Source organism: Notechis scutatus, chromosome 3 (assembly GCF_049901735.1).
Source record: "Notechis scutatus isolate UNSWTSFEM ecotype Mainland chromosome 3, rNotScu1.2, whole genome shotgun sequence".
NCBI classification, from domain to species: domain Eukaryota; kingdom Metazoa; phylum Chordata; class Lepidosauria; order Squamata; family Elapidae; genus Notechis; species Notechis scutatus.
In genome coordinates this window covers 178,908,244-178,935,821 of record NC_142011.1, presented here as the reverse complement: position 1 = coordinate 178,935,821, position 27,578 = coordinate 178,908,244, and the positions used below count along the sequence as shown (strand labels likewise).

The 27,578-nt window shown below is 36.3% G+C and overlaps 2 protein-coding genes across 2 annotated transcripts in view; one reads left to right on the top strand and one right to left on the bottom strand.

Moving 5' to 3' along the window:
• The first annotated feature begins 1,347 nt into the window (after positions 1-1,347).
• Positions 1,348-21,145, top strand: LOC113428838 (uncharacterized). The gene is made up of 10 exons (XM_087961930.1): positions 1,348-1,525; positions 4,008-4,097; positions 7,205-7,283; positions 8,830-8,944; positions 10,374-10,558; positions 12,118-12,272; positions 12,486-12,648; positions 13,341-13,499; positions 14,705-14,869; positions 18,609-21,145. The coding sequence occupies exons 2-10, from the start codon at positions 4,012-4,014 to the stop codon at positions 18,726-18,728; spliced, it is 1,227 nt and encodes a 408-aa protein (XP_087818056.1). The 5' UTR covers positions 1,348-1,525; positions 4,008-4,011; the 3' UTR covers positions 18,729-21,145.
• The window catches only part of ZBTB10 (zinc finger and BTB domain containing 10), a 19,030-nt gene continuing 12,346 nt past the window's right edge, over positions 20,895-27,578 (bottom strand). The window contains 3 exon segments of the mRNA XM_026691342.2: positions 20,895-23,450; positions 24,505-24,677; positions 25,842-25,979. Coding sequence (XP_026547127.2) covers positions 23,145-23,450; positions 24,505-24,677; positions 25,842-25,979 — 617 coding nt within the window. The 3' untranslated portion in view covers positions 20,895-23,144.

Genomic DNA, 27,578 nt, shown 5'->3' with positions numbered 1-27,578 from the left:
TGGTTGCAACTTCTTAGACAAATTCCTACATCAGCACAACTGTTAAAAGTGTAACTGCACATTTTTTTAAATCTAGCTTCTTGAACCAGATGATATGCAGACAGAATCAGTCATGAAAATAAAACTCCCACTTGTTCAGTCAAAAACAGCACATACTATACTCAAGTGATGCATTCTTTCTACTGAAAATTTAGCCTGTAAGAAAAATCTTATACGCACACATGCACACTGCTCAAGCTCTTCAATGATGACCCATTGTTTTTTCTTTTGTTTTTTTAAACCCAGAGTTTCTTAATCCTCTTACTTGATTTGAACCATGAACTAATATGACTGGTTCACAAACCTGCAGCACAACTAATCAGTCACATTTTAATCTCCCGGCTAATCTCGGCCTTTCACTCTCTCTGTCTTTCACACACACAAACACACGGAAGCAAACCCCATTATAAACTATAAGCCTTGTTTCCACATTCCACACGGATGTTACTAGCAGTTGAGTTAGATCAGCAGGCTCCAAGGACTGCAAATCCAAGGACTGGAAATATCTTGGAAATATACAGAAATGTCTTAAGTATGCTTTCTGTTTTTATTAGCCAGCAAGTGCTTGACAGAGAAAAAATAATGTGGCAGAATTGTCATCACCATAAATACATTCATACATTAAATCGCTGTTTTCAGTTAGCTTTAAGACAAACACATTCTGTATGGGGTATTATTTTTTTTACAAACACATTCTGCATGGGGTATTTTTTTTGGAGTTTTGTTTATTTAAATAGATCAGGCACAAAACCAAAAAGAAATTCCCGAGGGAGCATCTGTTGTTGTTAGGATTAGTGTGAAACACGATTTGACAACATCATCTTCACATTAAAGCTTGGGTTGAAAAACAACATTAAAGGCACTACTATTCATCCCACTAGCTAATCATCTGGAAACGTTACTATTCCCCACCGGCAATAAGATCTTTTCACAGAACGTCGGACATTTTCGATCGCCATAGATCTCTTTAGTCTAGGCAGGGTGCAACTTTAAGTTGGGACTTACTCCCAGATTTCAGCCAGTTTGCTGCTAGGATTCTGGGAGTGAAGTCCAAAGCTTAAAGTGCCAGGACACCTGTCTAGGGGAAGCGAAAGCTTGGCTACCTATAACCCAGACTCACAGGGCGTCTCTTGCTTAAAGTTTAACCCCACCAGCTTGCTGGCTAACACTCCCAGGATTCCCAGCCCAGGTGGGCTGTCCGGCGAGCCTCCAGCAGAGGAAAACTGTACTAACTACAGCAGGAGCGCCACGGACGTCGGGATCTTCCGGGACCCCCATGCTAAACGGAGAAAACCACCTCCTGCCTTGCTCCGCGAACTCTTTAAACATCCTTCCGGCATGCTCCTAGGAGTCTGCGCGTGACGAGGGGCGGGAGGGAAGGAAAAGGTTTCTATGGCACCAGCCGACAAACAGGAGTCGCTCCAGCCAGCGCGGGAGGGCTTTTTCCCACCGAGCCGCAGCTGCAGGTTCCCCTTTCGAGAAAGAGGTGAGGTAGGTGGGGGACTTTGTGGCTGCTGGGCGTTTTTCCAAGGAGGCAGAGTGAAAAGCCGAACCTCCAAAATCTGCTCAGGTTTCCTTGAGCATCGTTTTTGTCCTATATCCACAGGGGTCTCCAACCTTGGTGACTTTAAGCCTGGTGGACTACAACTCCCAGAATTCCCCAGCCAGCTTTGCTGGCTGGGGAATTCTGGGAGTCGAAGTCCACCAGGCTTAAAGTCACCAAGGTTGGAGACCCCTTTAGGAAGTGGGCAACAGGAGACAAGATGTGTTTCTGGGGTTTAATGTTGAAACTGACCTGGGGTGATTGAGAGGTTCACATTCCGGTCTAGCTACGGGGAAGAGTCGTTTGTTCCCACCTCTTGCTTGCTCAGTTTCTCAACTGGAGAAGGAATGATTTGAGTTTGGCGCTTCCAAAACCAGAAAGGAAGGACCATGATTCTTGTGCGAGTGTCGTGACCTCGACAAGGCTGGAGAGCTATTTGGCCTCCTGAATCAGTTCAGGACACCCAAGCTCAGAAGTTTGAAGCGCCAGGAGGGAAAATGGGTGGGCTCTGTAAAAAGGTGGTTGGGTCATCAAACTCCAAACTGGATATTGTTGTCTCTTTTCCTCTGTTAATAGCTGCACCAATATGGCAATAGCACTTGGACTTACATATCATGTCACAGTGCTTTACAGCCCTTTCTAAGTGGTTTACAGAGTCAGCATATTGCCCCCAACAATACGCACTTACTGTACTTACTCATCCATTTACTCTCCAGTCTTCACTTTGAGAATGACTCTAGTCTGGTGCTCCAGAGCTGAGCCAGCACATCTGTTTCTTAGACTTGGGACTTCTTTCTTCCCCTTGCTCTCTTTTTGCAATAGTTTGAGAAAAAATCCTGGAGAATTTTGAAATCTTGCCTGGTTCCCATAAAGATTTTAGCTAATTTTAGTTTGGGATTCTTTCTGAACTAGCATTGCTATGATTGCTTTCTATGTAACGGAATAATTGGGTTTCTAATACTGAGTCAAAAATGAATGACTGAGGTATAAAATATTAACACTGGATTGCTAGAGAGATGATTGACAGCCTGATCCAATCCGTGTCTCTTCAAGCGTAGTTGGAAGTCCTTTTAAGATTATAAGAAGGGCCCTGCAGGATCATGGCTATCTAATCCAGCATTCAGTGTCACATAACAGATAATGAGGTACATTTAGGAGTCTCAGGCAGGAAAGGCAGAGCAGAGCAATAGGTTCCTATTCCTGAGCAAGTTAAATGCTACCACACACAAATAATCTTCTCTAAATATACAGTACTTCTCCAAACAAGGGCTTAGTCATCAACAAAATATTAATGAATGTAGCAGACATGCATCATGAAATTCTATGAAATACAAAATGAACGTAGCAAAAGAACATCAGCCTTGTACAAACTTAGCGTTAAGACAAATCATAAGAAAGATTCAACTCAGGCTATTTGTCCGTAATTAAACCCTTGGGCAGATCCAATTTTAAACTTAAGCAGCATATGCACTTCAGTCTTCTACATATCTATTCAGAAGAATGCCTTTGCTTAAGCCCCATCAATCAGGCAGGTAAATCTAGTGGGAGCAGGGAAGAATGCCTTCTCTGTTAGGTGCTTTCACTCTGGAATAATATTCCCTCACCCAAGGGATTTGAATGGCTCCCATCCTGAGGATGTTGCATGAAGCTATTAACGACCTGGTTATTCTCCCAGGCTTGGGGCAGGATAAGTTGAGCCCCTATTGAATGTGGAAGGGATGGGGTTGGTTACTTTGTTCATCTGTCTCTGTCTGTCTGTCTGTCTCTGTCTGTCTGTCTCTGTCTGTCTGTCTGTCTCTCTGTCTCTGTCTGTCTCTGTCTCTCTCTGTGTGTCTCTCTCTGTTTCTCTGTGTCTCTCTGTCTCTCTCTCTGCCTCTCTCTCTCCAGTCTATCTATCTATCTATCATCTATTTATTCTATCTGTCTGTCTGTCTATCATCAACATCTATTGATCTGTTGATGTGCCACTCATGATACCTTTTTTTGTTATTTGTCTATGTTTTACTTTTTTCCTTTTGTTCAATCTTGTTCAATTTTCAGGGTCTATCTAGACAAGTCTCTGCAGTTTTCTTGACAAGTGGTTTGCCATTGCCTGCTTCCTAGGGCTAAGAGAGACTGACTGGCTCAAGGTTACCCAGCTGGCTTTGTGCCTAAGGCAGATCTAGAACTTGGGGGTCTCCTGGTTTCTAGCCTGATTCCTTAACTACTACACCAAACTGCCTTTCATTTTTATTTTACTTTTACTTTATAATTAAAAGTGCTCTATAAATTGCATAAATGTATAAAAAATAATGTTATGTATATAAGAAAAGATAAGGCAATATTCATTTGGAAGCTTTGAAAAAACTTCATTGGTTTCCTGATACAAAAGAGATGAAAATGGCTACTGATACATTAATGTATGTTTGCACTTTTTTCTTTTTAGTGAGATGAATGCCGTCAATTCATTTGAAGCTGAATACATAAGGAATCTGCAAAAACAAATCTGCTTACTAGAATATGAGACAGCTTATCTATATCCTTTTAAGATCATGCAATTTTATTATTTTATTTCCAGGTGGTCTAATCTAATTTCTTAACTCATTTCCCAGAGGAAATACCAAGTTTTTAACCCCTTGTGGAAGGTCAGCAGGGTTAGGCCATCTGAATCTTGAGGAGTATGTGTTCCAAAGGACAGGCACCATGACAGAGAAATCATGTCAGATGGCATTGTGTCATGGAGAGGACCTGAAGCATGCCCAGTTTGTCAGACCTCATGGGATGAGCAGACATAATTTTTTTTTATTTGTTTGTCAAACATGTACAAGATAACAAGTATAAATATGAACATAAACAGGAACAAAAGAAGTAAATACAGATGAGGACAGTAAGACAGGGACGGTAGGTACGCTGGTGCGCTTATACAGGCCCCTTTAAGGACCTCTTAAGAATGGGGTGATGTCCACGGTAGACAGTTTGAGGTCTAGGGCATTCCAGGCATTGACTACTCTGTTACTAAAGTCGTATTTTCTGCAGTCGAGTTTGGAGCGGTTTACCTTGAGTTTGTATCGGTTGTTTGCCCGTGTATTAGGTAGGGGATCCCACAAATAACATGGCCTTGTGCTATAATGGTTTTTGTAGGTAATCATATGTACCTTAAATTGCACCCAGAGCCTGTAGAAATAGTGTAATAGTGTAATAGCAATGTTACATTGGTGCCTTTATCCATATTAGTTTCTTCTGGACCAATTGTAACTTCTGGATGGTATTCAAAGGTAGCCCCATATGCTGAGTGTTACAATAGTCCAAGTGGATGGTAATGAAAATATGGGCAACCATGAGCAAAGCATCCTGATCATGGAAGAGATTCTACTGGCATACAATATATAGTTGTAGAAAGGTCCTTTTGACCACTACTGCCACCTCTTCTTTTAACAGGAGCCACAACTCAAAATCACCGCCAGATTGCACATCAGTTCTGTCTGAGGGGAATAGAATCTCATCTAGAAGTAAATAGAGAAAGTCTTCAGATCCATGGGGCCTAAAACCCAGAGCCGCTCAGTCTTGTTTAGATTAAGCAAAACGTGTTTCTCCCCATCCAGATATCTATAGCCTCCAGATACTGGAAAAATAAATGTCAGCTGGGGAAGAGATACAACGTTGATGATACTTAACCTCATATTGATGGCTGGACTTGCCTACTGGTTTCATGTATATTAAATAGGAGCAGAGAGAGAAGAACCTTAAGAAACCCTGCAAATCTGCAGTCTATGGCTAGATCTCTTTTCTCCATCAAAATCACCTGGAAACTCAACTGAAGAACGAAGGAGACTGTTGCAACACTTTGCCCTTATTCTCAACCCTCAAAAAATGACCCAGAAAAGTACCGTGGCTGTTACCTGTGTTCTACTGGATTCACTCTTCAGGTGGTGTTTGGGGTATCTCTTCTGCTGCTTCATCTCAGGAAGCATTAGAGAAGTTTCATGAGCTGAGGGTTCACACATGTGCTATCTGGTCACAGGTGGTTGATACACTCTTACTCCGGACAGTGACTACAACCTCACTCAAACCACTTATTAGAGACTTAGGAATAGTCCCAAGTTTCCCCTGGATCCCAATAAACTGCATCTAGCACCTGTGATGCACCAATTGAATAGATCTTTCCTGTGGTGGGAACAGAGACCTTCAAAGTCAACTTTTGCCTTCCATTTGGAGCAATGGAACATTGCCTTTGTAGGAACCATCCTGAACCCAACTCATCCTGAACAGTTCCTACATTGCACAATCAAAAGCTCCTCCCAACTTAGCTTTGGCTTATTCCAGAACAAATACTGTATATACTCGAGTATAAGCCTAGTTTTTCAGCCCAATTTTTGTGCTGAAAAAATCCCCCTCGGCTTATACTCGAGTCAGATTCCCCTCTGAAAAAAAAATGGTGTGGAGTCGCGGCCTCCGGCGGCAGCGACTCCCAACAGCCCAGCCGGGAAGGGAAAGGCAAAAAGCTCTTTGCCTTTCCCTTCCCGAGGCGGCGGACTGGGGCCGCGCCGGCGGTAGTGACTCCTGACTCAGGGGCCTCCGAGGGAGGGGAAGAGAGTGACTCCTGCTTCCCGCTGTCATCATCATCTTCTTCTTTTGGGTTAGTGAATCAATTAAACCTTTCATGATAGTGAGATCGTTTCCCAAATTAATTATTTTTATTTTTGAAATTTACCAGTAGCTGCTGCATTTCCCACCCTCGGCTTATACTCGAGTCAATAAGTTTTCCCAGTTTTTTTGTGTAAAATTAAGTGCCTCGGCTTATATTCGGGTCGACTTATACTCGAGTATATACGGTAAGTATTGGTCCAAACAATGCAATAGGCCTCAGCTGCTCAAAATATTCATTTTTAAATATCAACGAGATATTATTGGCAATAGAACATATTAGTGAGAGGGTTATGCTTCACTTTAATAAATTAAAATTATTATTTTTTAGTTGGGGGAGCTTGATTATGATCATTTTCTGCTTCAAAAGCTGTAAGAATCATATATCCTTACTTTATTTTCCACTGTATTTACAATACAGTTATAGGCTTGGTTAACAATAGAACAAATCTAAAATTTAACCCCTAAGCATTCATCTCCCCTGCATTTCTCAGTTATATACAGAATTGTTCTTTGGTAGGGAAGAAAAAGCATTTAATTCCTTTATTGTATTTCATATTCAAATGAAATGACCAATACCTGTTTATATGTAAGAACAGTTTTCAATAATACAAGAGAACAATGCAAGTTTGGAGACCAAATAGTACCTTTATATCCTCCTTTATATTGCACGTAGATGGATACTTTTTTTTTTTTTTACAAAAAAACTAAAAAGTAATTTATTATTTCTAGGACAATTGAAGAAAACTTACATTAAGTCCCACCTCAAAAATGTAAATCATGTATATTTAGTGCTCCGAAAGGAGTGCCAAAATCACCCATACAGAAATTCAGCATTTTTTAATCTGGATTCTTTTGAGATCATATTTTTATGAAGATAATAGCAAATTCATATGATGACTTAAGATTATTAACATATTTCTGATATTACCCTATTTCTGAAACCAGGAATTCATCTTTCAAACATCATATCTTGTTCCTTAATCATACACCATGAACTAGAGAGAAGGCTAAGAATGCTACACAAATCCCACCTAAAGTTACTAGAAAAGCCACAGTGCTATCACAAACACTGAAGGTAACTTCTGTTAAGGGCTTATTTGGTTCTCTTACATTGCTATTCCAATGTGAGTATCCTCAACGATCACCCCAGGCTTCTGTGGTCATATGAGATGCTCTTTCTACAGCATCTTCATGTTGCTTTTAAGTTGGCATTTATCTAGGCATCGTTAAGATACCCTCTCTAAAAAATAAATCTGTCAGTTTAATAAAGCATGTTGTTCATTTGAAAGGAAAATTATCAAGGATAACTTTGCATCTATAGGAACACTCTGTGTGATTGCACTAGGTCTTTTCATTTTATTTAAATCATAAATATTAGTTACAACATCGCATAATTATCTGTTTGTAGAAATAACCCATCCTTGTAATTGCTTATAGAGCAATACTTAGGTAGATAATCCCATAGTGTTTATTTATTCCTTAATTTGATGCCTTTTCTTCACTGGTTTATGGATTGATGTGCAGCCACTTTAGTTAAAGTTTCTGCCTATTATGTAAATTGAGGTAATCAAGTTAATAAACTGTGTTTCAGTTAAACTGAGTACTGTATATATGTAAACAAGCTAATCTAATATGACATTGATCTTCCTAATTTCTTGAGGATTCAGTGGCATCAATAAGTGTCAATTCTTAGTGACCACATACTAGTTTGATTACTTTAATTTAATCTTCGTTCCATTTATTTTTCATTGCAATATATATATCATCTGCAGATATATATATATATATATATATATATATATATATATATATATATATATATATATATATATATATATATATATATATTCATTCTATTACGTGTATAGTATTCAGCTTTGTTTGGGTATTTTCCCATGTCATTATAGTTGTGCTTTTTAAAGTTTCAGCAGAATCTCATCTGCCATCATCAGGCTTCTGTATTGTGTTCGTCTGTAAAAGTCTGACTCACAGATTAACACAATACAGAAGCCTGATGATGGCAGATGAGATTCTGCCGAAACGCTGTGCTACAACTTTAAAAGCACAACTATAATGACATGGGAAAATACCCGAACAAAGCTGAATACCATACATGTAAGTACCCGCGAAAACTTAAGAAAACAAATATATATATATATGCAAATCATTGTATTTTCAGCTATCAGTTTAGCATCAGCAGCATAGTGTGGATTAATGATGTTTCTTCTTCCAAACTTAAACATTCCAACACTCCACTTGTTAAAATTTATTTTATAGATAACATATCTTCCCCAATACAGAAAGGATAGGACTTGTTCAGGAGACTGATGAGTAAAGAAATACAAATACAGAAGGGTACAGAAAGTAACATGGATGTGAGTTTCTTGGAATTGTTAAGAATTTGTGTAGATCTTCTGCAGTGAGATATTGTTTGGGACATTTGACTTCAACTGTTAAGCCATGTTGATTGTGAATGATGGGAAATAAAATCTTAAGTCTCTAGTTGGCAGTAATTTGAGGAGGATCTCACTTGTTTTTTAATTGATATACTAGTCAGCTTTTATCCTAGTCTTTTAAGCAAATGCATTTGCATGAAATTAATCGACTGCATATTTTCAAAGGAACTGGAAGCTACCATAAACAGAACAGAAACAGATATAGCAAAGAAAGAAAATAGCACCAAGCATTATGAAACTGAAACTCAAGCAATACACAAACGTCTTCAAATACTGTCTGGTAATGAAAAACTCTTCTTCTTGTGGGGTGTCATTCTTGCTATTAAGCTAAATTTATGAATATGAACTGGATCACTGTTGAATGTATATATTTGTAAACAACTATCTAAAATACAGCCATATTCTGTATTGCAGTACAGAATGTGAGTATATTCTATATTCTGATAATGGATTATCAGAAATTGGGGAAATCTGGCTTTACAAGACACAGGAGCTTTGTGTTACAATCACACTTGTAATAACAAACAAAGCTGTCTTTTTTTATGAACATGTTTATAAATCCAGAGGATAAAGAGAAAAATGTTACTCTAAACCAGTGGTTCTCAACCTTTCAAATGCCGTGACCCTTTAATACAGTTCCTCATGTTGTGGTGACCCCCAACCATAAAATTATGGCTCGGTTCCTAAGAACATCGAAAATATGTGTTTTCTGATGGTCTTAGGCGACCCCTGTGAAAGGGTCATTCGACCCACAAAGGGGTCGCGACTCACAGGTTGAGAACCACTGCTCTAAACAGTGTAGGAATTCTGGCTTCCCAACATTTTCTAGATTAGGGAATACAAGTATTTGTTTGATGTCTATTAGAATACCCATTTTGGAGCAGATGCTATCAATCCATGTTGCATTACAATCCCAAATCATGGTTTATAAACTACTAAATTGGGCCAGTCTGTAAGCCTTGTTTAAGATTATCCACTCACTTCTCATACAACATTCCTTTCTTAGGTAGTTAGCTGGATTAAGGCACTAAATGTTCTTTTCTAAAACTTTTTAAACAACATCTGCTATACTTCTCCCATGAGAGGGAAAGTTCCCTAGTACAAGCTTGCTGCTCTAGAATTCTCCATTCATGGCTGAATTTACTAGTGCCCCTCAACCTCTTTTATAAAAAAAAACCTATCACAATCTGATATTTCCCTTCCCAGTAAAACCACAATAATGGGGGACATTGAGACTCGGATTGCTAGAGCCAGAATTCCCATTTGCATTGCTGTTGGAAGAAGTAATCCAGGCAAAAGGAAAAGGAAATAGAGCTCCAAGATTTTGAGTGCAAAGCTGTCTAGCTATCTTCCTGGATTGAGGGTCACTAAAATACAAACACATAACTCTGTACATATTGTGTATGTATTTACACAACAAAAATAGCCTAGTGATTTTCAAGAAGTTGCTCATAAGGTGCTGCAGCAATTCAAAAATTGTTTATTTCCATTTTTCACATACTATAAGCATGTTTTATCTGGACGTAAGGTCTGCTTTGTTTCAGTAAGTTATCTTTTCTAATAAGTACTTTAAGAATCCCAGCCTCAGAAACAACTGGAGGCTTAGTGTCATAATTCAACTAAACAGTCATACAAGAAAGGAAATAGATGTTTACAGAAAGACCAGGCGTATTTTAAATGTGTGGAGCGATCCTGATGATTTCCTGCAGATGCAAGTGCTAAAGAAAAGCTGCTATTAATGGAGGAGGTTTCAAAACTGAAGAAAATGGTTGAACGCTCTACCCAGGACATTTCACACAAAGAAGCAGAACTGCTAAAAATTCAGAGAGAAATGCAAGAGAATGTGAATTCAGTGAAAGAAAAAGAACATGCTGTCTGTCTTTTGGAATCAAAAGTAAGCTATTGCAGTTAAGACATTTACCAAATGCATTTGTGAAAGAGTTATTGCTATGTTAGAGGCATATATGGTTGAATTAATTTTAATTTTAAAATGAGAGACTAGTGATGAATAGACAATTCTTTCTTAAAAGTGAAAATATGTATTTATTACCTAACCTATAATTATTTAAACTATGTATCTTCAGCATGCTTTTGCTAATCCAAATATTTCTGAAGAATATAATTCCATTTTTTTTCTGAAGTACAAACTTTAATATATATATAATTCTGAAAACTTTGGTCATTATGTAGACCTACTCATACATAAAGTAAAAATTTCTGACTCGGATTATTTGAAGATAAACCTACTGTATATACTCGAGTATAAGCCTAGTTTTTCAGCCCATTTTTTGTGTTGAAAAAATCCCCCTCGGCTTATACTCGAGTCAGATTCCCCTCTGAAAAAAAAATGGTGTGGAGTCGCGGCCTCCGGCGGCAGCAACTCCCAACAGCCCCAGCCGGGAAGGGAAAGGCAAAAAGCGCTTTGCCTTTCCCTTCCCGAGGCGGCGGGACTGGGGCCGCGCCAGCGGTAGTGACTCCTGACTCAGGGGGCCTCCGAGGGAGGGAAGAGAGTGACTCCTGCCTCCCGCTGTCATCATCATCTTCTTCTTTTGGGTTAGTGAATCAATTAAACCTTTCATGATAGTGAGATCGTTTCCCAAATTAATTATTTTTATTTTTGAAATTTACCAGTAGCTGCTGCATTTCCCACCCTCGGCTTATACTCGAGTCAATAAGTTTTCCCAGTTTTTTGTGTAAAATTAGGTGCCTCGGCTTATATTCGGGTCGACTTATACTTGAGTATATACGGTATGTTATTATTTCTTAGTTCCTGAAAATTGATTTTGGAACTTTAGTTCTATGAAATGGTCAGTGCTCTCTGTCAATTAAGCCTTTAGTCTTGTCATGAAACAACAGCCTTCATTAGTTTAATGGGAAGCTTTGAGCATTAAAATTCATGTTCATGTCTGCTCTAATGAAAATTGATTAAAATTGATATTATTCAGAGCTAGCTGTAGTATTAAAATGAATATTGCTTCTAGAATTATGGACAGGGATGAAGTTTTCTTACCCCATCAACCTCCTCCAGCAGTGAGTGCCCATTTTAGTAAAACTGGAATTGAAATCTGGTGAAATTTGGTTTAAAGACAAGAAACAAGATGCATAGATGCTAGTTATGATAAATGCAGTATCTGACAACAAATGGGCAATCTGGAAGGTTAGTGCCTAAATGCTATATAAGCAACAGATAATAAATGTATATTCCTTATGCTAGAAATGGATCACTCTATACCAGGGGTGTCAAACTCGCGGCCCACGGCCCAGATATATCATACACTGGCCACACCCACCCCAGGTTTAGCGAAAGGGGGGGAGGAGTTGCAATACATCCCATGATGACAATGTGTTGTCACAAGTTTGACACCCCTGCTCTATACTCTCACCAGAAGAATCCTTAATGATTCTTGAGGGAAGGGAATGTTTAGCATTCATTTTATTATATGTTTTATTTAGTGTCAGCAGAAGAATTGGCAGTACCAAGACATGGAAAAAAACATTTCAGAACTCAGATCACAGTGCACGCAACTGCAAGCATTGCTCTATCGCTTAGAAGAGAAATTATCAATGAGCTCCCTATCTCCACAAGAGACTATTGTTAAGGAACTTAGGTAAAGACATTTGTGTTATCCACCTTTTAATATTTTCAGAACTATTCAGTATCTCTTGTTCACACTGGATAGTTAAGCATTTCTGCATAATCATCTATAGTATAGCATAGTATAGTTATAAAATCAGGAGAGATAGTGGTAGCATAGAAATAAAAAAGAATCTTATTTTTGAATGACCCATGATAGCTAATATTTAAAATGATTTATACTTAGTGAGGAAGCTGAAAAATTAAGGCAGATCCTCAAGGAAAATGAGCTTTCAGCTGATGAAGATAAGTATTTGCTCAACAAGATGGCAGAAGATTGTGGACATCTGACAAAGGAGAATAGTCTTTTACATGCTCAAATACAGAAAGTTACCAAGCATCTAAACCAGGTAGGCCTCATCTGTTCCTCAGATTCCAATCTTGAAAAAATTAAAAGAAACCACACAAAAAAATTCAGTCCAATATTTGGTGTTCTTTGTAAATTATGAATTTCCAGAACATTGATTGACAGATCCATGCACAAGTACATAACAGAATTTTATAAATCTGAAGAATTTTACTATAGTAATAGCCATAAAGGCTAAAATAACAGAGGACTCTTAGAGGAATTCTATTATGTCTTGTGATTGGAAAAGTAGTAATAGGAATTTTATGGATTAGGAGTTGTATCAGCAGCACATTATTACTGCTATTTTCCAAAATCATTGCTTCATATTTTCAGGATTCAGTGATAGGGAACTCAATTCTTTCTGATATCTTGTCTCTCAACCTCTATCTTCCATGCAGCAGTGAATAAAATAATTCTTACCAAATTCTGAGTTGATCTCTTGCACGAGAAGACTGAAATTAGTTTGATGCCTATATGAAATCAGTTGTATTCCTAGATATTCACCCCTTTCTTACAGACAAGGTAGTGCTAGTGCATGTACAACATGCTCTTTTTTCTTTAAAGAAATGGTAGATATTTAATTATTTGCAGTCTTATAACAATTATGTGAAGAAGAGAAATAGCAGCAGCACATCAAGGGAACAGATACCATGATTCTTTTTACTAATACACTAACTCATATAATTGCTGTAGGAAAGGCAGCTGAGAGAGGAGGAGACATCTTCCTATTCAAGAAGAGTGTCTGAGTTAGCATCAGGAAGAGATAAAACATGGCAACTTAAGCGGAAACTCACCCACTTGAAGACCCTGTTACAAAACCTAAAACAGAAAGTTCTTAAAGCTCAGGAACAGGTTGTAACAATATTTCATGTAATTCAAATTCCATTGGTAGAATATGACCTATCCCAGTGCCTGAAGGCTCTGAGCATCTGGATGGGGGGGGGGTTGGGGTTGGGGGGGTTGGGGGGGGAATTGGCTTCAACTGAAGTGTGGTTAAGACTGGGTGGTTCTGGTTTTTTGGACCCACTGGATTTACAACTATGCCATCTTTGATGCTGGATGGGGATACACTGTCCCAGACAGACAGCTTGACAATCTGCGGTCCTTCTAGAATCATGACTCCTGTTTGAAGAGCAGGTGGCAGTTGTAGCTAGAAGGGCCTTCACATTGTGTGCCAGTTGCATCTGTTCCTACGTTGAGGGCATCTCCTCATAGTCACTAGTCACCGATTTGGATTGCTGCAAATAATGCATTCTACGTCACAGGTGTCAAACTCGCGGTTTCATATTGTTGTCATGTGACATTTCAGGATGTTTTTCACATTCACGGAGCTGGGGTAGGCGTGGCCAATGCATGATGCATCCAGCCCTTGGGCCGCCAGTTTGACACCCCTGCTCTACATGGTTCTGTCCTTGAAGAGTACCTAAAAGTTTCAATTGGTGTAAAATATGTTAGTTATGTGTGTGTTCCTAGTAGAACACAGGTTAAACTTCTGCTTGGTGAGCTGCATTGGTTGCCAGTTTATTTCCAGATCAAATTTCAAGGTGCTGTTTTTGACCTTTAAAGACCTACATTCCATGGGATTACCTCTCCCTAATTACATGTGTTCATGTGCCCATATCCAACACAGAGGGCATGCTATGAGACCCTTTAGCTAGAGTGCTACATTTGGCAGACCCTAGGCAACAGGACTTCTCTCCTGTGGCTACTGCCCTATGGAATATTGTTTTCCCCAAGGTGAGGCTAGTTTTATAACTTTTGTCTTTGAATCATTGTCCATACATGAAGCATGTTTAAGATTGTATATAATTATACCAACATAATTAAGGCTAGAATTAAGATAGTCTTTGAATCATTGTCTACAATGTTGTTGTAGGAATTGCCAGTAAATGTAACATGTATGTAAAATAAATGTAAATATATCCTTTCTGAACAATCTTCCTTACTCCATTAAAATCAAGGAAGCCTATAATGCAAGCATGTCAATTAAGTAGACATTTTTAAATGAAATTGAGGTTTAGACACTAATTAATATATTTCAAAATAACTGCAAATAGTTACTTCATCTACAAGAAAGAAAATCTATGGATCACAAAAGGCAACATCTTCATACACAACTAATTGATTTAGAAAATCAACACACCAAAGTGGAGCTGGAAAATTCTAAACTGAGAAGAGAGAAAAATCATTGGGTGGAACATATTTCTCAAATACACAAACAGGTATCTTAAGCAACATACCTTTTTAATTACATTCTATGCTTTTGACATTTTGAGAAAAAAAAACTAGAACTTCTGTAATTGGCTTCCCATATTTAATAATGTCTAATATAAAATGAAGTAAATGACTGGTTATGACTCAGAATAAAATATTTATGAAAACTGCAGTTAGAGAGCCAGATACAATTCTGTGAGCATGCAGGGGGAAGAGCAAAAATAACCCATGCATTCCTGCCTTGAATTTAAACAGTTAAGTGAATTAAGATTACAAAATTCATTAGTCAGGGTTAAACTGCTTCAAAGGAGGATCATCAATGATTACTATTAGTCATGGCGGTTATTGGGATCTTCATGTTCTGGGATAACATATCATTGAATAGGAGATGCCAGGATAAGGAAAGAGCAAAATATTTGTGTTCTGCTGGATTTCCTTCAGAGGCGTGTAGTTGGGGAAAAGGATGCTGGATTATAGTATATGTCAGGTTTACGAAATGACCTGAGGCTTTTTTAGTTATATAACTTTCAATAACGAAAGTTTAACCATTCATAATTCTGCAGTACATGACCTGCAGCGTGAGCTGAAGTTGATCTAAAACTAATAATAAACTTCTCTCTTGGGGTGGGGTGAGATTTTGGCCCACTCCTTTTTACAAAACTACTTCAGCTCATTGATGTTTTGAGGCTGTGTGAACTACTCACTTCAAGTTCTGCTATACCATTTCAGTTGCGCTAGAGAAACAATTCCAAAATGCAAACATTCTTCTGCATCCATTGTAGATGTATTTAGGATCAGTTTTGTACTGCATGATTCATATTTGCTTAGGCTTTGGCTCATAGACACAGAGACATTCTCTTGTAGAAACTGGTAATATGCAGATAATGGAACTTAGTATCTAAAAGTTATCCTGGTCCAGAGATAGCTTCTTGATCTTGAAGTGACTTTTCTTGAACAGCCATTTATGAAGATACAATTATCATTAACTGCATGATGTGGATGATAGAAACCAAGTTTGATCAAGATTTTCTAATGACCCTCAATAATATTTTTTTTTTTTTGAGGTCCATAGAGATCTCTGGATCAAGACAAGTTTCACTTTCACAAACCTGTTTCATAAATAATAGGTGCTGATGGAGCCAATATGTGTGCACCATCTTTTGTGGGAGAGCCTTCCAAACACAGATCTGATTTGTCATTTCATTAAAGTTAAGAGTTGAAAAACTGCTTGTTCTAGGGCCTTACATACTTTTTCCAGAATAGTCAGTGAATGTTGGCTTAATATATTCAATAAAGACATGACACAGTACACTGTTTTTGTCAATCTCTTTATTAATAGAACCTTACTGAAGTTCTGATCAAATTGTCACATTGAAGGTCATCATACTGCAGAATTAGATAGTGTGAGATTCACAGACTTCTCTCACCAGTGAATATTTTGTTGCTATAATAACAAGCAGCTCATTAAACCTGCTTTTCTTAGCATCTGTAGAAGGCTTCATTTTTCTTCTAGCTTCAGCGTGTGTTGCTTTTTTCCTTGACACACAAATGTAGGGGTTAAAGTCAGGCATGGAAGCTCACCCAGACATTTTAAATCAGTCATTCTCAGCCCAAACTAATTTACAAATGTGTGTGTGTGTGTGTGTAGAGGGTATCTGGAAAAGGGATTGCTATGTATGATCTTTTGAGCTATTGAAGGGAAGGGAAAATAAATTAATTATAAAAACATTAACTCCTATTCATTAATTAAAACAGTTCATTAAGATTTTGTTTAATTTGAGGAAACAGTTCTGCATGATGCCAAGGATGACTTTTCACTCAATGATCAACTACTTTTGTAATAAAATGTGATTGGTAGGCAAAACATTCAGAAAATCAAAGACTCAGATTTATAGTGATCAAATACATACATTTTAGTGACTCAACTAACTTTGTCCTTTTTGAAAGTTGTTAGAGTAAGAAAATATTTTTTTTTGTTTGCTTCTTCATACACATTGCAGTATTTAGCTTGACTTGATACAAAATTTAATAGCCAAGATTTGTCAGGCATTTTTAGAAAACTATCACGATTATAGCTGAAAGTAGAGGGCTGTTATTGCCATTCCATAAAATTACCAGGAAAACATGTAACAAAATGGTAAAGATATAAAAATGTTAAATGTTTAAGCCATGGTTAGCAATTCAACAAACCATATTAAAGATGGCCTTCCATGCATGCTTAACAGTTCCACAAAAAGGATTCCCTCAAGAGACCTTTCTGCATATTTAATTTGACAGTGCTGTCCGGTTCTCATTCTACTGGATAGTTTGTATGACTTTAGAACTTGAGGGCCAGACCTGGAGTCAACCCCAAAAGTCTGACAACCAGCGAAGGTCTCTACCAGATTAAAATCACTACAGATGATCACCGCTGCAGCAATTATGACTGTTTTACATTCAATAATTAAAGCTTCAGATTCTGGTTTACGCTAAACAGCTTGCAAATAAGGATTAGGATTAGGCAAATTAAGGATATGGCAAATGAGGACTGGAAAAGAGTTGCCAAACCAGTCTTCCTGATGTAGGAAGGGGTCCATGAACTATGACATTTATGTAGGGGTTTCGCCCACCCCCACTATTCTTAAGAGATGCTTTTATTAAATGTTTTGGAAGAATAGACAACTCCATTTCACAATAAGAAAGTTCATCTTTTTTCCCAACTTTGTAAACCTCTAACAACTATAGCAGCAAATTCTAGGACTTGGCTTCAAAAACCCTTATAACAGTTAAGTATTATGACAAGGTTTTTGGACTAAAATCTTGGTGCATAAAATTCAGTAAATAGTACTATAACCTCTGAAAGCATATATCATGATAAAAATTGTTAAGGATCCAACCAAACTTTCAGAAAAGGACAGGAATAGTCTATTCCATCTCTTTGTGCTGTACTAGATCCATTACAGAATTTAGAATTGGCTATTCAACCTGTTTGAAGACTTGCACTGAATGAAATGTACTTCAGATGTACTTCAGCTGAATGTACTTCAGCTGACAACTCTTAGCAGAGTTCCTAAACTGGCATTTAAAGCTAATAAATGAAGTCTAATCTAAAAATGTCCAAGTAATTGGATCCAGTAGAAGAGAACAAGTCCACTCCCTTCTTTATGTAACAATACTTTAGATAGCTAAAGATTATCCTGTCTTGTTGTAGTATTCTATTTTGCAAGTTAAACATATCCAGGTTCGGTGTAAGATTTAATTCTAAGCCATTTTGGTAACTCTCCCAAGAATTTGCCTATCTCTTCAGAGTGTGGTGTCCAGCACTGGACGCAGTATTCCAAATGGACCTGATGAAGGCAGAGTGAAACAAGAGCAGAATCTGAATGTCATGCTGTTACTCAGACAAAAGTAGCATTTCCTGTTTTTAGCAGCCATTCCTGGTTTCTGTTCAATTTGCAATCTCCTAGAACCCTTTTTCATATTTCTGTCCCTACTTATAGACCTTAATGTTAGACATGAGAAAATTATGCAGCTAGAAATTTGTTTTTAAATATTTCTTCAAAATGCTGATTTCTTCAGGTACTACTGAAGGAGTGTGTAGGTGCTCCTGAAAAAAACATTTATTTTTCTGAGCTTCTATAGTACATTGTATTTTGCTGAAACTAGGTCACTGTGTCAGATATCTCATAATTACATATATAATTCAAAATAGATTAATTTTAGTACAATTATTGCAATATTCAGAATTAACATTTTTTCCTATTACAGATTGCTGAAAACCACACGGAAATCAGTTTTCTGCATGACCATGTTTATAGCTTGTCGTGTGATCTCAACAACTTGAAATCTGAAGTTAATATGGCCTCTATTCCTCAGAAGGAAAAGTGATCTCCAATATATTAACAACAAACGGTAGTTCAATGAACTAATAAGTTGAAAAATAATTAATTTTTCCCATATATAAATATCATTCTTGGAAAAGTTTCTTTAAATCAGGAAGTTGTATTTTATACATGGTACTATTTTTTAAAAAAATCTTAGAGAAATATTTGAAGATAAACTAGTTTTTTTGCTTTAGAAAATATTTTAAGCATTTGTATAGATACAAATATTAAAAGAAATTGTCACAAATTAGTACCAGTGAAAAAATAGGGCTTGCATGGTATTTTCAACATGATTATGTTCAGCATACAACAAATCTGTGCAATGTTTTCATGATCAACCATCTCAAAGAGAAAATGAATTACCTTTTTTAAAAGTCAGAAGACTTTCGATATTCTGCTTCCTATAAAGGATCAGATTCATCAACTCTTCACAATATCTCTAATGGTTAGTGCCATCTGAATCACCCCATTCAGCAGACATTGAGTCCAAATTAACCCATTTATAAAGAGGGGAAATCTAAGCCTTTTGTTTATGGACAGCAGTATGAAGAGAAGAGCTTAGTGCCACTTACTGTTCTATGTATTTTACACAATTCTTTCTATAAGCATCAATTCAATAGAGAATCTATTACTTAGCATAGCCATGCAAATAATTTGGCAGGGCACTTCAATTCCTACAACTTTGCAAGCAGGACTATATCATGCTAAATATTCTGTTTGACTGCTTCATAGATCTTCTCCTATTTCCTGTTTTTCTTCACAGGTGGTTTCAGCTGATCTTTTGTGCACACAAATGCATGAACTATCAAGCTGAGAAAGGGTTTATATTAAATCATTGGGTATTACATTTCTGTTCATTTGGCAAGTTGCTACGATTGAAGCTCTCTCTGCCCCAGCCCTAATTAATTGCCTAGCTGTACTACTCCTTTTAGCAGTTCTACTTGATCTATCTGCTAATGAACAAAACATACATGATTATGAATATGTCAAAATCTAGACAAGAGTATAGAAATTAAGACTGCTGTTTGGGATGCATATTAAGAGTTCCCAGGTTATTCTGGCAGACAAAACACAATTTTTCAAAAAAAGATAGTGATCCATGATTCAGAATGTTCAATTTAACAATATTTAGCAGCGTCCATATCCAGTTAGACAGAGCTGGTGGATTTTATCGTATACTTCTGCACAAATTGAAGCATACCATGCTCTATTAGGTGCTAAAACAATACACATTTACAAAAAGTATTTAATATATTTTAAAACGTTATAAAGCCCTGCAGACATGTATAAAAGAAAACTGAGATTCAAAGGGGGTTATATAAACTAATTTGATTGAAAAAAATAAGTGGGTAAGCAAATTTGTGATTTTAAGGCTAGTAGCCAGTCTAAGCAAAGCATAATGCCATTCTTATAAAGCTATAAACAAAGTCCAGAGCTAAACTAAGGCACATATCCCTTAGGAGAGGGAGACTGAAGAGGTACCATCTACATTTTTTCTTGCAGTTTCTTAAATTGTATTCAGTAAATAAATTTTAAACTATGGACTTTATTTTATTATGCTTCATATATTCACACGTAAATTTTTAAATTACTATATTTTGCTTTAGTTATGTACATTTTCATACCATAACAGTGTATTTAGGAAATAAAGCTTGCTTAAATAAACATGCTACTTGCCTGAAGCTATTTTGGAAAATTGCTTAATAGTAGCAATAGTCCAAATCCAGCTTCAACAAAGATACTAGATGGATTGGTTTTTAATAGCAATGCAGAATGTAACCCCCAGAAATCTAAGCCAATTTGAGGATTGACGTGGAAGTTAGGATTCAACAATAACTTATTTTTAATCTCTGGTTTATAAAGAACTTTTCCCAAAATATAAATTACCAATATTTTTCTTCCAATTGGTCATAACCAATAAAAAGATCAGTGTAGAGACAACTACCACGGGGTATCAGTTGTTTAAATTCAACAGTTTTCCTTGAGAAAGTAATTTTGATAATGCTTATGTTTTGTTAAAGGAATAGCCAAAATGCCACACTTAAGATGTAACTTTAAAAAAATCCTGACTAGAGATGCAAAATGCACAATAATTTATCCAAAGCCAACAAAAAATCCTGAATATGTCTACATATTTTTTTAAAAAGATAACCCGAAAAAATCACAACAATTCTGTAGTGTACCAAGTGTATATTTCAATTTACTGCATTTAATCTAACAACAGATTTGGTCATAATTTACCAGATATACACAAATGATTTAAGTAGCAAAAGGAGATTCGGTTTCAAGAGAGTAAGTAAAATACATTAAGAATGGAAAGCCAGGTCCAGTTTAAGCATTAAGTGAATAGTATGTTATAATAAAGCAGATTTAGGTGATTTTCGGACAAGATAGGTAGATCAATTGTAAACTATTTTATGGGGAATAAATGGGATGGAAGAAATCTTTATACTATAACTTACATATTCACAGAGCAGAACATTTACTTAACGTTTAAAATACTTCCCATTCATATTATGTTTCCCCACTATTTTCTACTTTGGACCCCAACAGAATTACACATAACTCATTTCAGTCTAGAAGAGAATAAGATGTTTTCAGTTCTTAAAAACAAAACCCAAGAACTACTTATCTGTTAGGTTTACAGTGATGTGGAATCTACCAATGATGTATTTGGATAGAAAAGATTATACAATTTAATACCCATATGATTCAGTCTCTGTTTCATCCAGCAGAAACAGTGTCTAACATTAATCCATTGTTGTATTGAAATAAGGGATAATAAAGCTGTCTCTTTAAATATATTTTATATATATATTTTATATATATAAACTTTGAACAGATGGAGCACCATTAAGATTCTATCTGTCAAAGCAATTAAGTTTACCACACAACTACCATAATTTAGTTCGCAGATATAAAATAGGAAAATATACTCATTTTAAAGTTAATAAACTCAAATATGGTGACCCTCAACTTATAATACAGTACTATCACACTGGCCTAGCTATGTATTATGATAAATGCTGTGCATATTTATTCACTGTGACATAGTAATATATTGAATGCAGTGTCTAAACTTCAGGTAGCTCACGTGCATTCAGGCTAGATGAAGCTGAATTCTAAGCATAAAAAAGGTGCAATACCCTCCCTTCCCTCAGAAAAAAAGGCCTGAAATCATTGGTACAATATAACAAGTTTAGAAAAGATTTATGGCTACAAAAATTCAAGTTTCAAGGTCTCATCCCAAAACAGAAGCAAAGAGCATTGGGGATAAATAGCTCCAGTAATTATACTAACAATTTTCTTTTTTAAAAAAAGAAGTTCCAGCAAATTAAGCTGCCAAGTTAAACGTAGTTTGTTTGGTATATAAAAGAACCCCCAAAATAGGAGAGAAGCAAAGATTCAGTTTGTGTTTACTTTAATGAAAAGCAAAGGGGCACAAAAAATAGACAGCCTTATGTCTAATTTTTCACATAACAAAAACTAGACAAAAGCAGACAAATTGGGCTGGACTATTAAAATAAAAAAATATCAATTACACTCCTTTTCAAATTCTAGGACTCTAAGCTTTGTGATGGATTGAGGTATACAGTAGTGAATAAAAGTAATAGCCAATAGAATAGTGCTAACAAAAACATAAATTAAAATATGGGCAGCCACGCCAAAAAGTGTCTAACATAAAGTTCTTTAAGTGACAAGGAGAAATTTCTTTCATTCCAATCACAATCTTCCTTGCAGTTTTAAATCATTATTAACATTTGGTGAAAGAGCTGTAGCATTTTGCAAACTCAGAAGTACTGAAACCTAGTAACTTAGGAAATTAAATATCAGTGATTAGGTTTCCAGGACTTGTCAGCTACCATATCCTGACAAAATTAAGTGACACAGATTCATGTCATCCAGAAGCTGGATATTTAAACTATTGGGGGAAGGGCAATGGCAAGAGAGGTGAGGTAAAGCCTCCTTTTAGGAAACGCAAGCCACTATGCCAGACTAGCCACTTTTGTTCAAAAACTATGATTGGAATCAAGGGAGCCATCTCCAAAAATTGCAATTTGTTTCACCCATGTTAAGAGACATGAATGATTAACACAGGCATAGTTAAGTACTATGCCAGATTAGGACCCAAATAGTAATATCCTATAAATAATAAAAATACATTTTACTTTGATAATTGACTGTAGGTGTGAGGACTCTATATAATTCAACCAAATGACTGTATGCTGTACAGCCCTGTGCAAATATCTTTAAAAAATTAATAATCCTTTTTTTGCTATAAGGCTTTAACCCTATAATTTTCACAGCAACATAACTTTCATCCAGCCTGTACCATATTTTTTCCAAGCCTTCAGTCCAAAAATTCAACATGGTCAGTCTGCATGACGTCAAAATAAAGCATCTATAAGATCAAATCCCCTCAGTCTTCTAAAGGCACACAGACTTCCCCAGATTCATCCCACCGAGTCTGGTCATTCTGTTCTTCTATATCATCAGGTAGCTCTTCATCAGCTTCCCCTACTTCATTTTCTTCAAACTCTTCATCTCTAGGAAAATCAGTGTCCTGTACTGGGTCGACTCCCTCTTGCGTTCCTGGCTGAGATTTGTCTGCACAGTCAACGCAAACACCGTAACGCCGAGATCCATGTCTTATTCCAACGCTGGCTGCTAGCATGAAAATCTTCTTGCACACCATACATTTGTACTTTTTATCCTTTTTGTGAACCTGCATAAAAGATTATAGAATTATTACATCAACAGTTTTAACATAATTTATTAAAAATGATTTAGGCTTTGTAATTAATCCAAGCTAAGATTTTAATATACAAATGGGATCCCCTACACCCATATCAAAATTGTACACTTCACAAACAGTGAAAAAATACAAGCTTGTTACTTTGTTCTTGTTATATTTTTCAGCTCTTATTTCTGCCCCAGTTCCTTAGTGTGTTGAATTATAAAATATTGTAGGAGGCAATTTAAAACCTAATATCAAAATTAAATATTACTGATATGTCTCAACAATATTACTTCCTAAAACAGACATTCAGCCAGCCATTAACAAGGAACGCTAATCTTAAATTTCTTACAGCTCTTGGGATTAAAAGGAAATAAACTTGAAACCAACTTTTTTGGCTTTTTAATTACCCAGTACACATTGTAAGGTGCAAAAATCCCATGCTGTATTCTCGTTACTGAATCAGAGCATGAGAGAATAGCTGAGATGCAGGTTTGTATTTATGCCTACTGAAACAAAATCTGAGCAAGACTGTACATATTCATCTAAATCAGGTTACTGGTTCAACCAGAGCAAAAGCAGATCTCTATTCATATATTTAGTTTATTTACAATAGTAGCCTTGCTGAATAATGAACCAGAGAAGTATTTCTATTTTTGCAGTATTTACAAAAAAAAAACAGACACATTTTTATTAATTATCCAATTTATTAATTTTGAATGTTTAAACATATTTTATAGGATCCAATCTGGGTCAGTCACCAGGACCAGAAGTTTAGTCTTCCAAGCTTTCGGACTCGTGCTGGAGCCCAACTTCAAAGAACTTCTCACCATTATCCAATTATAGATGTTTGTTTGTCCAATAGGACAATATAATTCCAAATATTACCACAGAGAATGCTGTAGTTTGAAGCAAGCTACTTATTTAAACACTTGAATTGTAAATTGCACAAATGTGACATCAGTTAGCAGGTTAATTCTATGATATACCAGAGTAATTCAAGTGTTAAGTTTTATTGTAGCAAATTGTAGATGTTACATACCAAGGAATGTCTTTTTACATGTTCTCTACGAGTAAACAGTTTTCCACAAATATCACAGCTGAAAGACCTCACTCCTGTATGAATGAGCAAATGTCTCTTTAGTGTTCTTCTATATTTGGCTACATAGTTACAGTGTGGACACTTCAATTTATTCATGATTAGAGAAGAATCACCTAAAGATTCAAACAGAAATGATTTAATAAGTTAATAAAAGTATTTTTCAAAACATGATATAACAACATAATATGTTTGTGTATGTATATATACATGTGTGTGTATATTGCCATTTAGTACAAAGCAAATCTCTGCATAGCTGTAACACCCAAATTTATTTCATCCACATACCTTGTATGTTTTACTTATAACTAGTTCATTCACCTTCATTTTTAAGGTGTTAAATTACTTGACTTCTGTGAGACCAAGATTAAATAGAACATAACAGCAATTTACCACATGATCGGAACAGGTTAGCAAAAGTGTGATTTCCAACTGTTTAGTAACAGCCTACATAACAATACCATACATGGTACTTTCTGAAAAATTTTCCAGTCTTTAATTCATCCATTTTTAAGGTCATCAGAAAAGATCGGTGACATTTGCATATAGTGTTTCAGTGGCTTAAAAGTGTTTAGGTAATTATCAAATAAACAACATAAAGTATACAAATTGAAAATTGTCTAATGCAAACAGAAATATGTCCTAGACAGAGTGATTTCTGCAATCCCCTAATTTGTAGAGGAGGATTTTTAGAAATATTTCTGTTCAAGGCTTTCCAGAATGCTAATGCAAGTAGTCCTCGATTTACATATGTTTATTTAGTGACCATTCAAAATTAAAAATGGCACTGAAAAAAGTGATTTACACAACAAGAAATTAGTTTGCCATTCATATACTTCACATATGAATTGTACCAAAGTTTCAAAACTTTTTTTAATTGTGCCAGAAATTCAAAAAGCACATTTTTAAATTTAGCAGTGGTTAAGTACATTTTCAAATTATATGATTGAATGAAGGTAAGGCCACACATATGATTAGATCCTCCAAATTTTGGGAAATCTGTAAAGACAGACTAGGAAAGCTTTTTTTTCAAATTGCTTATTCCCTCATAAGAAATCTTTACTAGAAGGGAAACATATGCCAGGACCTTCAAAATTCTTATGGTCTGTGGACCTGCAAGTTATTATTCAACAATAGATTTCTTATTACCATTGCAGATTCTTTCTACGCAGTTTTAAATTTTTCAGAGAATGGTGTTCACTTTTGATACAGTACAATTGTATTACTCTTGTATAAATAGAATATATAAAGCTTGAACAGAAGTTAATAGATGTACTCACCATTTTCCCAGTTTTCTTTTGGCCAGGATTCAGGTAGCAATCCATACTTGAAATCATTTGAAGTCCCCTGTAGTAACCCAAACTTGAAATCATTGGTGATACTAGGAAACATTCCAAACTTGAAATCATTTGAGGTACCTGTTATGAGAGATTTTTTTTAAAAAAAAATACATTATAAGATCCATACAAAAGTCATATTAATGCAAATAAATAAACACCCATATATTGTATATAAAAAAACATAGGCATTCCCACAAGTAACCTAGCCCTATGAGGATTTTACCTAAGCATATTGAGATTCAAGGTTCAAAAGTGGTACATCAAACCTTGTATATGCTTTATGCATTAACTTTACATCTTTGGGATGCAAAATACTCTACAAGAGGGGTGTAAAACTCACGGCATCACATTGTCATCACATGACGTATCATGACTTTCCTCCCCTTCGCTAAACCAGGGCTGGGTGTGGCCAGCACGTGACATATCCGGGCCACGGGCCACGTTTGACACTCTTGCTCTACAAAATTATGTGACCTGAGTTCATTTGAGTATGAGTAGTAATTTGAGTAGTAGTTAACTTGACTATTATCTGGTTATATGTGCTATATACTGCAACTGGAAAAGTTTACATACAGTTCTGCATTCAATACCCAGTCTAATCTGTAATTTGTCATGGCTATTTCATAGAGGAAACAAAAACAGATCACCTAAGTTTTAACTTCCTGTTTCTATGAACTTTCTATTTGGCTATCAGGACTGACCAGAGCAACTTTCAGGGACAGAGCAAATAGAAGCATCTTTTGGTTGGCAGAACCTGAGAAAGTTATGATAGGAAGAGCTTAAAATGATGCAGGAATAGGGGAAATTTATAAACCAAGACTCATGAATTTTGTTTTTCTGAGGAAAGCTAAGCTACAATCAGCTCTCTAAAATGGACCTGTTATTGAGGCTTAAAAAACCTTAATGAATAAAATGAAAGATTATAGTTGAAAGAGCAAATCCCAAATTGTTTACAAATCTAGAAAATAGACTGAAATCAAAACAAGATATAGAAAAATTAGTGCCTCCTAAGCATGTCTTGAGCTAGATATTACAAGCAATTGTATTGAAAAGCTGTATTTCAAAATCATTCAAATTTACCAGTGCTGCTTCCTACTTTAAAATCAATACTATTAATTTCTTTTAAAATAGAGAAATGTTTCCTATAAAATGTCCCCTAACTCTCATGTAAGTCTCAAGATGTATACCAAAATAAATTACTGTAGTAAATAATTGCTTCCAACATTCTTTTGTGAAAACTTTAAATGCAAAGTCTAATGTTGACTACTGGACTGTTAGAGAGCTTAGTACATTACAATAAATAAATTTGAAAATGGCTAAGCAATAGCTAAGCAAAAATGTTACCTTGTTTTTAGATAATTTACCTTGAATTTAGATAATTCATGCATCGACTAACAACACTTGGAAACAGGTGTCAAACTCAAGGTCTAGGGGCCAGATCCAGCCTGCGGGGTACTTAGATCTGGCCCGTCGGGCCGCCCTAGAAATAGCGAAGGACTGGCCAGAAATTGCCTCTGCCAGAAAAACACAGCCCTCCCAAGCTCCGTTTTTGCTGGTAGAGGATTGCAGGAGGCCATCCCAGCCGAAAACAGAGCTCAGGAGCCCATTTTCACTGGCAGAGTGCTCGGGCCGCCAACAGAAGTGGTCAAGATGTCCATGCCTATCCTGGCCACACCC

Excerpts from the sequence above, each read along its gene's own strand:
- LOC113428838 (XM_087961930.1), top strand. The coding sequence starts at position 4,012 with ATGAATGCCGTCAATTCATTTGAAGCTGAATACATAAGGAATCTGCAA. Across the intron at positions 4,098-7,204 it reads GAATATGAGACAGCTTATCT|TAGAGAGAAGGCTAAGAATG; the intron begins ATATCCTTTTAA and ends TACACCATGAAC. Across the intron at positions 7,284-8,829 it reads TGCTATCACAAACACTGAAG|GAACTGGAAGCTACCATAAA; the intron begins GTAACTTCTGTT and ends ATATTTTCAAAG.